This window comes from Chiloscyllium plagiosum, chromosome 5, assembly GCF_004010195.1.
Source record: "Chiloscyllium plagiosum isolate BGI_BamShark_2017 chromosome 5, ASM401019v2, whole genome shotgun sequence".
Classification (NCBI taxonomy): Eukaryota; Metazoa; Chordata; class Chondrichthyes; order Orectolobiformes; family Hemiscylliidae; genus Chiloscyllium; species Chiloscyllium plagiosum.
In genome coordinates this window covers 41,920,818-41,937,420 of record NC_057714.1, presented here as the reverse complement: position 1 = coordinate 41,937,420, position 16,603 = coordinate 41,920,818, and the positions used below count along the sequence as shown (strand labels likewise).

At 40.4% G+C, this 16,603-nt stretch overlaps 1 protein-coding gene across 2 annotated transcripts in view; it reads right to left on the bottom strand.

Annotated features, from left to right (window-relative positions):
* LOC122549829 (serum paraoxonase/arylesterase 2-like) overlaps positions 1–16,603 on the bottom strand; it is a 63,799-nt gene that overhangs the window by 13,876 nt on the left and 33,320 nt on the right. Inside the window, exon 7 of one of the 2 annotated variants that reach the window (XM_043689916.1) lies at positions 8,151–10,443. The exons of the other annotated variant lie outside the window; for it this stretch is intronic. Coding sequence (XP_043545851.1) covers positions 10,242–10,443 — 202 coding nt within the window. The 3' untranslated portion in view covers positions 8,151–10,241. Of the gene's footprint in view, positions 1–8,150; positions 10,444–16,603 lie in introns of those variants that run through there. 2 annotated transcript variants of the gene reach the window in all.

The window sequence follows — 16,603 nt, the reverse complement described above, 5'->3', positions numbered from 1 at the left end:
ATTACCAAAAGGATGTGGACGCTTTGGAGAGGGTGCAGAGAAGGTTTATGAGGATGTTGCCTGGTATAGAAGGTGCAAGCTATGAAGAGAGGTTGAGTAGGTTAGGATTGTTTTCGTTAGAAAAAAGGAGATTGAGGTGGGGACCTGATTGAGGTCTACAAAATCATGAAGAGTATAGACAGGGTAGAGAGAGATAAGCTTTTTCCCAGGGTGAGGGATTCAATAACAAGAGGTCACGCGTTCAAGGTGAGAGGTGAAAAGTTTAAAGGGGACATAAGCGGCAAGTACTTTACACAGATGGTGGCAGGTGCCTGGAATGCGTTGCCAGCAGAGGTAGTAGAGGCAGGCACGGTAGATTCATTTAAGCTGTGCCTGGACAGATGCACGAGTAGATGGGGAGCAGAGGGATACAGATGCTTAGGAATTAAGCTATAGATTTAGACAGTGGATTTGGATCGGCTCAGGCTTGGAGGGCCAAAGGGCCTGTTCCTGGGCTGTAAATTTTCTTTGTTCTTTATATACAGTGATTATAACCCACTGAAGTTTGTGGAGAAATTTAAGGACAAAAATTCCAGACTGTTTAAATTGAGCTTGTTGTTACAGCCATTCAATCTGAAAACTGTGCATGTGGCAGGATGAGAAAACATGATTGCTGACGCATTGTGGAGACTTGAATGAGAAACGGTGGCATCGGTGGCAGGAGTAAAACAGATTGACCCAAAATGTAGTAGTGCATGTTTGTACGATCATTTTCAATGTAAGGTATATGTGTGTTGTACAGTCCTAACAGTTTAAGATTAAGGGGTTTTAAAATGAAGCCATCTTTGGATATTGATGGCTTTTTTTTTTGAGGGGGGAGGTATGATGAAGCTCCTCCTTTAACAACGTTACACTGTCTTTGTTTTTTTTCAGAAGGTCATAAAAGTAAATGTTCTGAAATGTCAGGGCTTGGATGTGTTTTAGGGCCAATTTGATTATAGCTAACAGATACTGCCTCAGGCAAAAGGCTTTTACATTTTTTAAAATTGTACGATGAAAGGGGAGTGGCCAGTTCGCCCAGCTCAGCTTTTCTCTGATTTGACTTTTTTTGGCAGTCTGGCTATTCACTGAAAGCAGTCAAGTGTTAAACAGTTACAGGGAAAAGGGTTTTCCATGCTGCCATCTCTCTCTCTCTCCTTCAAGACCCTGTTTTCAATTTTATCTTTTGTGCCAAGGGTTATTTATAGGGATTGCAAGTACGGGGAACAGCATCATTAAGCTGGGATGATCTGTTGGGTTTTTCAATAGGTTAAGTTATTCTGTATTCTGATCTCTTTTGTTTGTGTTTCATTCAGTAATCTTGTAAATAAATTTCATTTTGTTTAAAGCTAAGTAGTTTGACCAGCTGCATCATTCCTGGAATATCTGCTTTACACCTGCTTAAAACAACGAGCAAAGTTAGGGTCTGGTCTACTTTCTTGAAATGTTTTGAGGGGGTCTGGCCTGCTCCATAACTCCAGATAGAGCAGATAGGGGGAAGCTGTTTTTCCTCTGGCAAATGATGTGGATAGTAGTAAGCTTTGTAACTAAAGTTTTTAAAAACATTCTGCGATTTATATATGAAAGAATTGAAACCAACATGGTCATTCTAGAAAATGAGAGACTCAACAAACAATCCAAGTTTTTATCAATATATAATTTCAGTTTCATCACACTCTAAACTTTTGCTATAAATTCAGTGTCTTACAATCTTATTCTCCACAAGCACCTGATGTTGGACCAGTGCTCCAAAAGCTAGTGCTTCCAATTAAACCTGTTGGACTATAACCTGGTGTTGTGTGATTTTTCATTTTGTACACTCTAGTCCAACATCGGCGACTCCAAATCATAGTTGAATCTAAACTGGGCAATTACAGGGTCAATACAATCACCAGAGATCAAACTGCTGTAGTTGAAAATCTCAAGTTGTCCTTCTGTACTTCTCCACAAGGTGGCTTGTGAGATTGGCGATAGCATGTATTATTCATAAAATAATGGCAAGAACAGGAATGGCATTAGTCAAAGTCCAGGAATGTTTTGCCAACTGTTTTTGTTATTCATTAGAATTATATGTAAATAATCTTGCTTGCTGTACCTGAGTTCAGAGTTTGAGGATGTTCAGAGCTAAGAAAGACTTGCACAGTCAGGAGTGAAGAAAGATGAATTTCAAGAGACTTTAGGGACAGAGCGTATGGGACTTAGAAAGCAATCAGAGTTTCAATCCCTTTTGCTGCCTGCTTGTAATAGGGCTCTGATTTCAGCCATCTTAGATTTCAAACGTGTTATTAGTCCCACAACAACTTCATTATTTCATCACTCATCATGAGGAATTACTATGCACTATCAAACTGAAGATTTCCCCACTCTGATTCAGTCTCCCAGCCTATCTTGCCACTAACCTCATTATGTGTGTGTCTCTCTCTCTCTCTCTCTCCCTCCCTCCCTCTCTCTGGTGCACTGTCTATTTCTGCTGCTTGTAAGCAGCTCTTAGAATAACATAGGAAAAAATGAGGTCACACCTCCAACACTAGATATCCTGCACTGGGAAGCCCAACATCCTGTTCCACCACACACCCTGTAGAATTCTTGGAAAGTAGGACAGTTTGCAGTGGATACAGAAAACTGCACTTGCGACACAGCTTGCTTGCTTTCTGTCAACTGGCTACTGAACCAATACAGATAGCTGCATCTAATACTTTCAGGTGATGTTATCCAGCTGCAATGGCTTCAGCATTTCTGATACCTTTAATAGTGTGTCAATATCATGACTCATTTTCTCCAAAGAAAATAGTTTTAGAAGGTTTTGATTGGCATCAGCACAAGGAATTAGTGCCATTATTTCTTCAGACAGTGCAGCTTCTGAAAAATCACAGCCCTTTTCTTAATCACAGCACCTGCTGAGGAATTGCTTGTGGTTGTCTGTAAGCCATTACTCCAACCACTGTAATAGGGAGATCAAGTTTTACACCAATATTGATCTGACTCAGACAGACCCAAAATGTTGACTCAATGTAGCCTCTTGTTTCCAATGAGCATGATTGTTTTCTTTGTCATAACTATATCCTTTGTTCATAAAGGCTAAATTTGGATATGACATCTGTGTCCCCCTAATTCATGCTGAAAATTTGGTGATCATTCTATGTTTCTTGCAGACATGGTTAATTTTTAAGCGATTTGTAACCATTCTTCACCATGGAGAGATTCAACAATTCTCACCCCTCTCTTTTTGTTGGCTCAGTTCAGGTTTTTGCCATTTTCTAGTGGCATTAGTTTGCCATTTTATGTATTTTTTTGTTCTTTGAATGGGAACTACACCCATGGATCTATCAATGACCCTCCAGTTTTTTTCTGCTTGAATTGAATGTGACTATATCACACAACCCTGAATTGATTTGTACTCTCACTTGCCACCCATTTGAGCTACCTCACAAACCAGACATTGGCTATTCTACAAGACACTGCCTTTAGTAGGACTCTGCCTTCTGGGGTTTATGCACCCTTTGCTTGTGGCTCTTCTTATGATGTACACTCACAACAGATCCATCTGTGTGTGTATCTGGGGCCCGTTATGCAAACTTACCAATTATCCAGGCATGGTTTGATAACCTATAAGAAGGTTCCACTTATTTGAAGACTCCAGCTAATATTTACACACATTACAGGAGATCTCAACAGACAAGATGATCCTTGAGATTCAATAACTATTGCAACTCTTAGCAACAGTTGCAACCACTCACACCAATATCTGTTGGTCAATGCTGCTTTACAATCTGGCTTCTTTTTATTATCACTATCAACATCCTGGAACTCCTCCCCAAAAATAATCCAGATGTATCAGCACCACGCATTGCCAGTAGTTCATAAGGCCAATCTCCATCACCCTATCAAAGTTAATGAGGGATAGCAAATAAATGCTGATCTTTCACCCAAGGCCCAGGAAGGAATGTTAAAAGAGAACTTTATGGAATTCAGAATTCCTGGAAGATGGCCAACTCAATTTTCAGAAAAGCAAGATGTAATTATTGTTGATTAAATGTGTTTCAATACAGGAATCTGGATGGATATATGAATAGGAAGGGTTTAGAAGGATATGGGCCAAGTGCTGACAAATGGGACTGGATTAATTTAGGATATCTGGTCAGCATGGATGAGTTGGAGTGAAGGGTCTGCTTCCGTGCTGTACATTTTTATGACTCTATGGTGTGATTCCTTAAAAATGCAAGTGATATAGAACAATTTTTTTACTCTAAGTATAACTATAGGGTACGGAATGGGCAGCATGGTGGCTCAGTGGTTAGCACTACTGCCTCCCAGCTCCAGGGACCCAGGTTCAATTCCTGCCTGGGTGACTGTCTGCGTGACGTTTGTACATTCTCCCCGTGTCTGTGTGGGTTTCCTCCCACAGTCCAAAGATGTGCAGGTCAGGTGAATTGGCCATGCTAAATTGTCCCATAATGTTAGGTGCATTAGTCCGGGGTAAGTGTAGGGTAGGGGAATGGGTCTGCGTGTGTTACTCTTTGGAGGGTCGAAGTGGACCTGTTGGGCTGAAGGGCCTGTTTCCATACTGTAAGTAATCTAAAAGTAAAGCATTATGGCTGAATTTGTATATCAGTCAATAGTTAGGTCTGCTACCAGTGAGATATGTTATTAACAGCATAGGATGAACATTAAAAACAAAGTGTTTATCATCTCTGGGATTAATGAAGAGATGGAAACCTGTAGTTACTCAGAGCGCTTGGAGCTATTAGGAGAATGATTTCAGTGGGAACCTCCTCACTCAGTGTAATTTCAGATAATTCACAGAAACGTCTGAGATTAAACTGCACACAGAAACTCTGCACAAAATTGTTGTTGACAGCATTGAAAATTAAGAGGATATTCAAGAGACTTTTCAAATTCTGAAGGTTTCAAATAGGGTAAATAAATAGAAAAAATATTTTCTACTGATTCAGGTGTATAAAAGATTATCAATTTCAAATATTTACTCAGGGTAATGGGAGAGAGGCTAGCAGAATCTTTTCGCACAAGAAACGAGGTGGAGACCACTACGTATTCATTCCTGAAAATGTTTTCATTTTCAAAGTAGATGCACCAATGGGAGAGACGAGGGATTGGTATTATTTATAGACCGTGCTAATGGACAGTCAACTCAACATAATCAAACCGTATATTCAACAGCAACTTTCAGCACACTTGCAATGTTTGTTTATACAACACACAAGAAGTTATTTTGTTATTACCCTACTGTAATCCCTTTTGGAGTTAACTGATCAATGAGGTAGGTATTCAACAGAGAGGAAATGATTTTGATGAATTTCCATAATTCCTAATATTTAAGAAGATTCTTTAGATGTACACTTGCAATACCAAGGCATACAAGACCATGGGCCAAGTGCTGGAAAATGGGATAACAATAGTTAGGTAATTATTTTTGACTGGTGCAGACCAATGGGCTGAATGGCCTTTTTCTGTGCTGTAGATCTACATGACTGTACAATTGGACCCTCATTTCAAATGTCTGATCAATGTGAATTGCTAAGTAACGAGTCCTGGGGCACACTACAGGGAGACTGAAGTTTGTGCCTGTAGATCACTGCCACATCCAGAACACCATATGCAATTTTGGGTACCTATTTTGAAAAGAGATTTAGGAACTGACTGGAACAATTTCAGGAGTTCAGCACTTCCAAATTATAAATGATCAATACACACAAAGAAACTGTTTGGATGAATGGGTACTGCAGAATTAGTATGTTATTTACCTTCAGTTGTCAGTTCAACATTGGAGAAGGTTGTTAAATCTTTGGCTTTATGAACAGAGGCTGAATATAAAAGCAAGGACGTTTTGTTAGTCCTTCACATAACATGAGTTAGACCCCAACTGGAGTACTGTGGCCAGCTTTAGGCACTAGACACTATACATGAGGATGTCACAGCTAAGAAAGGGTGAAGAGACCGAGGGATTTAAACGTTCTCACACAGTTAGGTTATGGAATGCCCGGCTTGCATGTGTGGGAGGGAGCTTCAACTGATGCATTCAAGAGGGTCTTGAATTATTATTTAAATAGAAACAATGTACAGGGATATAGAGAAAAGGCAGGAGATTAATACAAAGCTGAAACTGCTCAGAGAGCCGATACAGACATGACAGGCTGAATGTACTCTGCACTATAGCAATTCTGAGAGTCTGGGTAAAGATAAGTTAATTAACTATAATCCACATAAAACCACAATCATTTCCTTCCTCTAGTGAGAGAGACATTGGTTATCTGCCTTGAGGGACACCTCAAGCAATGGGGCAAGTTAAGCAGACAGGTTCCATGAAGGATTTCAGTTACGGGAACACTATAGTTATCCTCCTTCAAACTGGGAAGAGCGAGGGCAATGAGAACAAAATGGCAAAACTCAATAGGTCAGGCTGCACCCGCAGAGGTTCACAGCTCTTCATCAAACCTGAAGAAATACAGAAACGTAAGAGAATTAAACTTACTGGAAGGGAGGAGGCTCAGGAGTAACAAAGGAGAAGGACCACGTTAGAGTCATGGCCAGTGGAATCAGTTCTGATAAATGGTCATTATCCAGAAATATTAACTCTATTTCTCTGTACGATGCTTCTAACGTTTGTAGTTCTTATTTCAGATTTTCAGCAGGATTTTCTTTATAAATGCATTTTCAGAAATTTGATATACATTGAATGCAATGAAAGGTTTTAATAAAGAGTAAATAAGGAGAAAGTTTTCCCAGCGAAGTAATCAGTAACAAGAGGACAGAGATTTAAAGGTGATTGACCATATGAACCGGAGAAAACATGAGGAGAAGTAAAGAAACTTCCACAGGTTATGATAATCCAATATGCATTATTCATAAGGGCGACTGAATCAGATTCAGGAACCACTTTCAAAAGCAAATTGGGTAGACACACAATGGAAAAAAAATTACAGGAGGAACTACAAGGAAGCGGGACTAATTAAGCTGGGAAAACTACAAGTAAAGCACTTACAGCTAATGCTCAGTATCGCCACAAAAGTGAACAGGTATCATGAGGCACAGATGCAGTAAGGAAAATCAGGGACCATGAAAGTAATTTAAACAGAGGTCCCACAGAGTCATACAACAGGAAACAGGCAGTTTGGTTCAACCGGTCCATGCGAACCATAATCCCAAACTAAACTAATCGCACCTGCCTGCGTTTGTCCCATATCTCTCCAAACATTTCTAATTCATGTACCTATCTAAATGTCTTTTAAATGTTGTATCTGTACCCGCAACCACCACTTTTTTTGGAAGTTCATTCCACACATGAACGAGTCTTGGAGTAAAAGAATTGCCCCTCAAGACTTTTTAAAATCTTTCTCACCTTAAAAATATGCCCTCACCCTGGGGAAAAGACATTTGCCATTCACTTCATCTATACCCCTCATTATTTCATAAACATCTAGAAGGTCACCTCTCAACCTCCTACACTCCAGTGAAAAAAGTCCCAGCCTATTCAGCCTCTCTTTCTAACTCAAACCCTCCATTCCCAGCAACATCCTGTTGAATCTCTTCTGAATCCTATCCAGCTTAGTACCTTTTCTATAACAGGTAGACCAGAACTGGACACAGTACTGCAGAAAAGACCTCACCAATATCCTGTCCAACATCAACCTAACATCCCAAATGGGAAAACACCCAAAACCAGAATTAAAGTAGTGAAGGAGTATGTCTGAACCCTAAGCAGGCAAGGTCTAACAAAAGTAAGTTAATAGGAAAGGTGGGAGATCCATTATAGAACTTGTGTTAAAAGCAGGAAGAATTTATTAAAACTGCTGATAGTGAGAACTATTTGGGGAAAAAAGTAGTGATTAAAACAATGCATTGTTATTAAGGTCACAAGCATTGAGGTTAATCAGGTAACTTGTTAATGAAATGGGAATCATTTATTTAGACTAAAAATAACAGAATTCAACAAGAAAGGCTGTGGAATAAATAAGGGGAAACCTCAATTTTGACCGCAGAAGCTGTTAATCCTCTGACTACACAATACACAGAAAAGCCCTCCAATAGCAGCACAGAGCACTATTACTGCAAAATTAATAACATTGTCGGCAAGGCAAATAAATAATCATATTAGGAAGACATGGCCCCCGAAATAATATTGTCAGCAACATTTAATTTTAAACATAACCAAATAAAACAGTGTTAGGCATCTTAGAGAAAAAAAGAAACCTTAGCATACATACTTTTCACAAAATAGAGACTAATGTAGAACCTGACCATGTTCATACACTTAGCTATACAACTGGGAGTCATTAAGGCATGCAAGAAACAATAGATATTTTTTGAATTACTGAAAAGTTTTGACAATAACTTTAAATTACTTTAGGGGCCAGTGATAGCCCAATGGTATTATCTCTGGACTGAGACCCAGGGACTTTTCTGGGGACCTGGATTTGAATCCTGCCATGGCAGATGGTAGAATTTGAATTCAATGAAAAGTCTGGAATTAAGAGTCTAATGACTATGAATCCATTGTCGATTGTTAGAACAAACCCATCTGGTTCACTAACGTCCTTTAGGGAAGGAATTTGCTATATTCACCATACCTGGACGACATGTGACTCTTAATGCCCTCTGGGCAATTAGGGATAGGCAAAAAATGCTGGCCTCCTGGAGATGCCTTCATCCCGTGAATGAGTAAAAAAAAAAATTCTTAAAAGAACAAGATCTAACAGAAGAGTTCAGCATTTGTGGGAGTCATAGATAATGTTGTTAATAATCTCTATATATTAGTGGAAAATTAGACAACAATATTTTAAAGCCATTGTTCATAAGAGACAGAATTGTTGGAATTGCTATCTTAGTCAAGAGTTATTACAGTCAAAAGAACATTTGATTCTAGAGAAAGCAATACAAGAGGTGATAATACAGTATGCTTTCTAGAGTGAGGCTCGACAGCTTTGCGAGGGATAGTAGTGTTCACCTGTGACATTGAGTCATATGTTCAATCAATGACAACATAGTAACCAGCAAGCCATGGTCAGCTCAAGCAAAAGACCGGCTAGAGTAACAAGAGCACTGGTGCCACTACTTTCTCCACTAGGCCATGGGAACATGTGGGCACAGAGCTGTACATTTTGACAGGAAGTTATATACCACAACAGATGTGGAACACAGCATATCATTTCAGACAACCACAGTTTGCTAATGAGTGTTTCAGCATATTTGTAACCAGTTCTGAATTTAAACATGTCACAAGCCAACAGAGATATCTACAATCATTTGGTAAAGACAAGCACTGGATCCAAGCTACTTTGGAGGAAAAGTGCTGATTTCTACACTGAATTGCTAAATTCATTGAGCGATAGACAGAAAGCTCCATACATTACCCTACCAAAGACTACATGTCTTCATTCACATGCCAAGGGCAAAAGATGTGGATAAGGAACTTTAATAGGAAAATCATGGACATCCAAGAAGTATCAGATCAGTAGCCATAGTAAACTGTTTGTTGAGAAAAGGTTTAGGGAAGCAATCAAAGGAACCTCATCCCCTTGCAGAGCAATACTCCACCACTGTTTGATTGGGATGAACCCAATAAGGACATCACAATGAAAGGGGCTATTATTTCCTCACTGTCAGGATCAGAATTAAAATCAACTATCTTCAACACAAGCATCTGCCAGTCTTCCAAGTCTGATAAGAACACATCACAGGAGAATAGTGAAATTGCAAAATCAGACACTTGGAGGGACAGGAGGTTGTGCTAAATGTAATATGTACAGAATTTTTGATATTAATAATGTAGTAAATAAAAAGCTGTCAGGATGCAGGGTGAGAGGGAAGAGAGAGAGAGAGAGAGAGAGAGAGAATGATGTATAGGCGTGCAAAGTTTAATACTGAGGAGTACCTTAAACCTCCCCCTCCCTCACTATGATGACATTTTAAGGAGCTGGTGGAAGAGTACAGCCTGGGATCTGGAAGGAACATCCAGGGCCTCATTGTAGTCTCTAACAATATTTATCATCTCAGCATAACTTGTATTTGGTTGCTAAAATGCATTAGACCACATATTTGTTCAACACTCTTCTCATTAGTCTAGCAAGTGATTTTCTTGACCACATGCGACCAAGCAGGCTTTGCAGATCTTAACCCTGAAAGACAAATATGGCAGCAAACCTGTCCCATAGTGAGTGTTAGAGTAGGCAGCCTCATACAACACAATAGTCAACAATGAGGATTGCTCATATACTTAAAGACTGTGTGGGCACAATGTCAATTGTTTTCTTGCTGAATTTGAGAATGGGAACATGCAACCTCCTATTAGTTCTGTCTGGTGGGAAGGCAATGCGGCCTGGTTGCTGTGGTAACCACAGGCTTGGGTCAAGTCCTATTGAAAGTTCTCCTTCCCGATAGTCACCTTGGCAATTTTCCAGGTTTGTCTGGCTGAAAGTAAAATGAGGGACAATCATTGTGATTAATAGTTCATTATGAAAGAGATGTTATGATTATCTCTGCCTGGCACAGACTTCCAAATGAAGAAGCCAATGTAACAGGTTAGTATGATTGACTCTTAACACATTTTTACTTCATTGACTGACATGTTGAGGCAATTTCAACATGGACCAAGTATTCAGCCTGATGTAAGCCTCTGAATCACCAATGTACAACCATAATTTACCTATGTTGACCACAGCACAACAACAGGATCTATTAATTTGAAACTTAAGTTTGGTCATTGTGGATGCCAAAGGTCTTCAACTTGATGACAAATAGCTGACTGGTTCCTGTGTAGCTGAACAGCTCATGGTGTAAATAGTACAGGAAGAAGCCCCTCCAAGCACTGAAATGGGAGTTGGTGTCTCTCCCCAATAAAGCAAACCCACAGCTAGTAGGCCTGTTGTTTTCTCCCATCAGCTGCTGTAAGCGGTTGCTTCAACCAATAAGTTGGACTTTTTCATTTGTTAACCAGTCGCTGTCTGCCCCCTGTGAAGAAATAAAAGAACCTAAAGGAAAATCTCAGCGAACTAAAGACCTCGGGTAACAAATGGAACCCCTCCCTCAAATCCTGAGGCCCAATGCCATTGAACTGACAAAAATAACATATTTAAGCTGCAGAATATTTAGTGAGAGGAGCAAGAGTGGGAAATTAGATTGGAACAAATAAATAATAACAAGCAAAATTAGGTATGTAAGATTTTATAAATAATGATACATTAAATTATCTCTGAATTTGAGACTGGGAGCATGCAACCTCCTGTAAGTTCTGTCTGGTGGGAAGCTAACGTGGCCTGGTTGCTGTGGAAACCACAGGCTTGGGTCAAGTCCTATTGAAATCCAAGTCTCAGATTTATTACCAAAAGAGAAAATGCTGGAAAATCTCAGCAGGTCTGGCAGCTGTGACAAAGGGTCAGTTAGACTCAAAACGTCACCTCTTTTCTCTCCTTACAGATGCTGCCAGACCTGCTGAGATTTTCCAGCATTTTCTCTTTTGGTTTCAGATTCCAGCATCCGCAGTAATTTGCTTTTATTATGTCAGATTTATTACCCAAGTACAAAGGGGGGGGGCAGTTAGCTTTGTACAGGCTTGCAGATTCTCAGGCAGTCTGTTTCAGAGAGCCTGGTGACAGGAAGGGTGAAACTGCTGTGTGATGATGCAGGGAGGGTACAGCAGTGAGAGCAGAATGCTGAAGAAAACAAGTCTCCATTTGAGCAGATGGGCTTTGTGGAGATTCACCAGATCATGCTTTGCTGCTAGAAGGCTGGTATGCTGAGGAGCATTGAGGGATTCCTTTCTTTTAAAAGTTTACTTTCAAAGAACTCTGGAAGACTTACCCCGGCATGACAAGAGATCTTGTCAAAATGCCCAGAACAATTTTGTACCATAAAAACAAGACTGCTGTTCTGCTGTGTGTGTGAGGAATGTGTAAACATGCCACGAGATAAAGAATATCTGTTAGTGGTCTAAAGTATTAGTTGTGAAATAAGTAATACTTACTCATTGTTGATTTTAGATTGTTACAGTAAAAGTTTTAAAACTTGAAATCTTGTCATGTCCTTTTAGATGGTCATCAGGAAATCTCACTTTGTAAAGTAATCTAATCATAAGAATGTGGAACAGGAATAAGCAATTCAGCTCCCCCCTCCCCAAGCCTGCTCAGCCATTCAATACCGTCATGACTGATCTCATCTCAGCCACAACTCGTTTCCTGTCTGCTCCCCATACCTCTTTAATCTGTTACTAACTAAAAATCTGTCTATCTCCTCCTTAAATTTATTCAGGGTCCCAGGGTGGGCGGCACGGTGGCACAGTGGTTAGCACTGCTGCCTCACAGTGCCAAAGACCCGGGTTCAATTCCCGCCTCAGGCGACTGACCTTGTGGAGTTTGCACGTTCTCCCCGTGTCTGTGTGGGTTTCCTCCGGGTGCTCCGGTTTCCTCCCACAGTCCAAAGATGTGCAGGTCAGGTGAATTGGCCGTGCTAAATTGCCCATAGTGTTAGGTAAGGGGTAAATGTAGGGGTATGGGTGGGTTGCGCTTCGGCGGGTCGGTGTAGACTTGTTGGGCCGAAGGGCCTGTTTCCACACTGTAAGTAATCTAATCTAATCATAAATTGTACTCACATGGATTCAAAACTCTTTAAGAGAAGTAATTCTTTCTCATCTCTATCATAAATTGCTACCCCTTATCCAAAAACTATGACCCCTTTTTCGAGATTTTCCCAAAAGGGGAAACATTTTTCTACATCTACTCTATCAATCTCCTTCAGCACCTTATATACCCCAACTAAACTGTTTCTCACTCTTCAAAACTCTAGCGGGTTTAGGCTTAATCTACTCAATTTCATCTCATAAGACAAACCTTCCATCTCCAGATTTAAACAAGTGAACCTTCTCTGAACAGCCTTCAATGCAATTACATCCATCCTCAGTAAAGAGGCTGGAACTGTATGCAATACGCCAGATACAGCCTCACCAATGCCATGCACATAATGGTGTATTGGGATCATAATTATACACTGGAAAAGTGGAACCATGATGTCTGGTACTACAAAGATAAAAAGTTCAGCATGATTGAACAGGTTTTACAAAATTGCAAGTCAGCTGGTGTAAGTACTACACAATGTTTTGGCCGTTACAGAGACTGGCCCAAATGTTCACCGATCAATCCCTGTCAAATCTTCTTTTAAATGCATCAAAATTAACTTCACAACACATGTCTTGTCTTTAAATATGCTTTATCAGATAAATTCACTCTTTATTTATCAAAGCAGTGACCTGTGTCAGTAATTTAAGGAACTCTTGTGATTCTGAAGTGTGTACGATAAGGGAAGGAAGTTGCCGTATTTCCTGAGCATATTCTTGGAGATACCTGCAGCATTCACCAATGTTGAAATCGGGAGAGGAGGAAGGTCAAAGCTGATCCACAGTGTTAAGGCAGTCTCCAATATCACAATTATAATAAAGGATTCAATCTTTAATTGGATAATTGTAGGCAGACCTGGCTTTTAATAGGATAGTGTGAAGAAACATCCTGCCCAACTTGGAAAGAAAAGAATGAAAAATGTTGCAACAATTTGGTGGTATTGCAAAACAAGTTAAGCTTCCTTTTTTTATTATTTATTGGATGTGGAAATCACTGCCTGGCCCAGCAATTGTTTCCCATCCCTAACTGCCCTTGAATGGTTTGTTAAGTCATTTCAGAGGGCAGTTATGAGTCAACCACAATGCGGTAGGTCTGGAGTCACATGTAGTCAAAACTGGGTAAGGATAGCAGATTTCTTCCCCGAAGGACAATTTTTTATTTTTACCAGGATCAACGGATGGCTACACTACTTTACCAGCTTTAATTCCAGTTTTTACCCATATGCCCAGAGCTTTTTCCTGGGTTTGTGGGTTATCGGTTCCAGTGATATTACCACTGGGCCACTACCTCCCCAACTCTGAAACTACTACTTCAAGCCCATTTGATATCCTCACGGAAGGGTATCACACTACATTAATATCAAGGGAGCTAGGTTAGGAAATGTACTGGATTCACCACTTGGTAAAAAACGTCAGGAACCTAGCCAATAGGAATCTTGCTTGTCCCACACTCATTTAATGGCTGACTGGAGGCAAACTCTACATCCCTCTAGGGCCAGAGGTCAGCAGCTCTCCAGTACTTCAGACCAGAAGCTGCTGTGTGAGACAATGGATTCAACTGGTCACTGCTCAGAAAGCTGACCAGGAGCTGAGGTGGTGGTTGGGGGGATGGGCAGGAGGAGGAGGAGGAATGCATTGAGACATCATGGGGGTAGTGGACAAACTGGAGGAACAGTAAATATTTGGGTCCTGCCATGGATCCAGGACACTTGTTAAGGAGGGCATCCCTGCCCATTACACAGGTAAATGCCAAGCAGACCACCTGGTGGGCATTAACCCAAGCATTAGTCAAATACTGACAGTGGTGGAATGAAGTGATAAAGTGGGTGTTAGTTGCCCAGTTATAAGACTTAATTGTCGAGAGTGTGGTGCTGAAAAAACACAGCAAGTCTCGCAGCATACAAGGAGCTGGAGAGTTGACGTTTCAGGCAAAAATCCTTCATCAGGAATGAGCATTTCGATTCTCTTGCTTCTCAGATGCTGCCTGACCTGCTGTACTTTTCCAGCACCACACTCTTGACTCTGATCTCTAGCATCTGCAGTCCTCACTTTCATAAAGACTTAATTTGTCCATTCATGGTTAGGCAGCTTGAGACCACTCAGATCATTTGTTTAAAAAGGACAGAAAGTTTGCTTTTCTGAGAATATTAAGTAAACTGAAAGAAAATCTGTATTAAGTCACTGTTTAATGTTGCTTCAATCAATGTTTTGCTATAGTGTTAATCTTATAATAGACACAATATGATCCTTTAACTTTGTGACATTTACTATAAAAATTTGCCACAGACTTCCTGTTTTGGGGTTTACACATGCAACTGTGGCATTTTCTAATACTCTTCCCATTAGGTTTAATGCACCACCATGGGACTATAAGACCATAGCAATAGAAACAGGAGTAGGCCATTTAGTCCCTTGAACCAGTTTCTGCCTTTCAATAGGATCATGGCTTACCAACACTCCTCGCGTTCACTTTCCCAGATTTTCCCCATTGATCAAGAAACTATCTCGGCCTCCACAACACACTATGGCAATGAGTTCCAAAGGCTTTTGTCTCAGTCACTGGCACCGCTCCACTCTGAGTCTATGGCCTCTGGTCCTAGATTCACCTAGACTTGAGGGGAAATCCTCTCAACATTTACCTTGTTTCAAGTCTCTTAAGAATCCAACTGTTTTAATGAGATCACCTCTCATTCTCCAAATTCCAGTGAATAGAGTTCCAGCCTGTTTAATCTGTACTCATAAGTCAATCAATCCCTCCATACCAGGGATAAAGCTCATGAAATTTCTCTGAACTGCCTTAAATGAAATGATAGCTTTCCTTAAATATAGGGACCAAAACTGCTTGCTATGTTCCAGATGTGGCCTCACCAGCACCTTGTGCAGTTGCATTAAGACTTCCCTACTCTTATACTTCAACTCCCTGGAGATAAAGGATGGCATTGTGGCTCAGTGGTTAGCATTGCTACCTCACAGCACCAAGGACCCTGGTTTGATTCCAACCTCAGGCGACTGTCTGTGTGGAATTTGCACATTCTCCCTGTGTCTGTGTGGATTTCCTCCCATAATCCTAACCTGTACAAAGATGGGCAGGTTAGGTGAATTGGCCATGTTAAATTGCCCACAGTGTTCAGGGATATGTAGGTTAGGTTTATTAGTCAGGGGTAAATGTAGAGTAATAGGGGAAATGGGTCAGTGTGGACTTGCTGGGCTGAAGGGCCTGTTTCCACATTGTAGGGAGTCTATATTAAAAAATTCCACCAGCCTTCCTGATTACTTGCTGCAGCTGTGTTCCAGTTTTCCATATTTGTATACAAGTACCCTCAACCCTACTTTTGTGTTGCAACTTTATGCAGTCTTTCTCCATTTAAATACTGTTTTTTGTTTTCCCCTACAAAATGCACAACTTCATGTTTATCCACATTACACTCCATTTGCTATTTTTTTCCACGACTTCCCTAACCTATCATGATCTCTCTATAAACTATTTGTATCCCACTGGGACGTCTTGTGTTGCACCACTTACTACTACCCACCTGCCCCTTGTCTCTGATGCCTTGTGCCACCAACAGAAACTCGTTCATCTGCTCCTCTCCCTGCCATCAGTAAACACACAGGTCCCTGGTCAGAAAAGTAAAATACTGTGAATGCTGGAAATCTGACATTAAAAAAAAGTGCTGCAAAAGCTCAGCAAGTCTGTCAGCAAAAAGAAATAAAGTTAATGTTTTGAGTCCAGCATGGTGTTTTCAGAACAAAGGTCCTTGGAGTTTTTTCCAGCAGGCTGCTTGCACAAAACCAACATTACCATGAGATACAGCCTGGTCACTCTGTAACTAGGTGCTGGTGAGAATACCCACTATAACATTTCACATTTATCTTGTTACACTGAATAGCTTTTAAGCTTTAATTTTAAAAGTTATTTCATTTACAAATGTAGTAGTTTAAGGACATGCACTATTTAAAGAT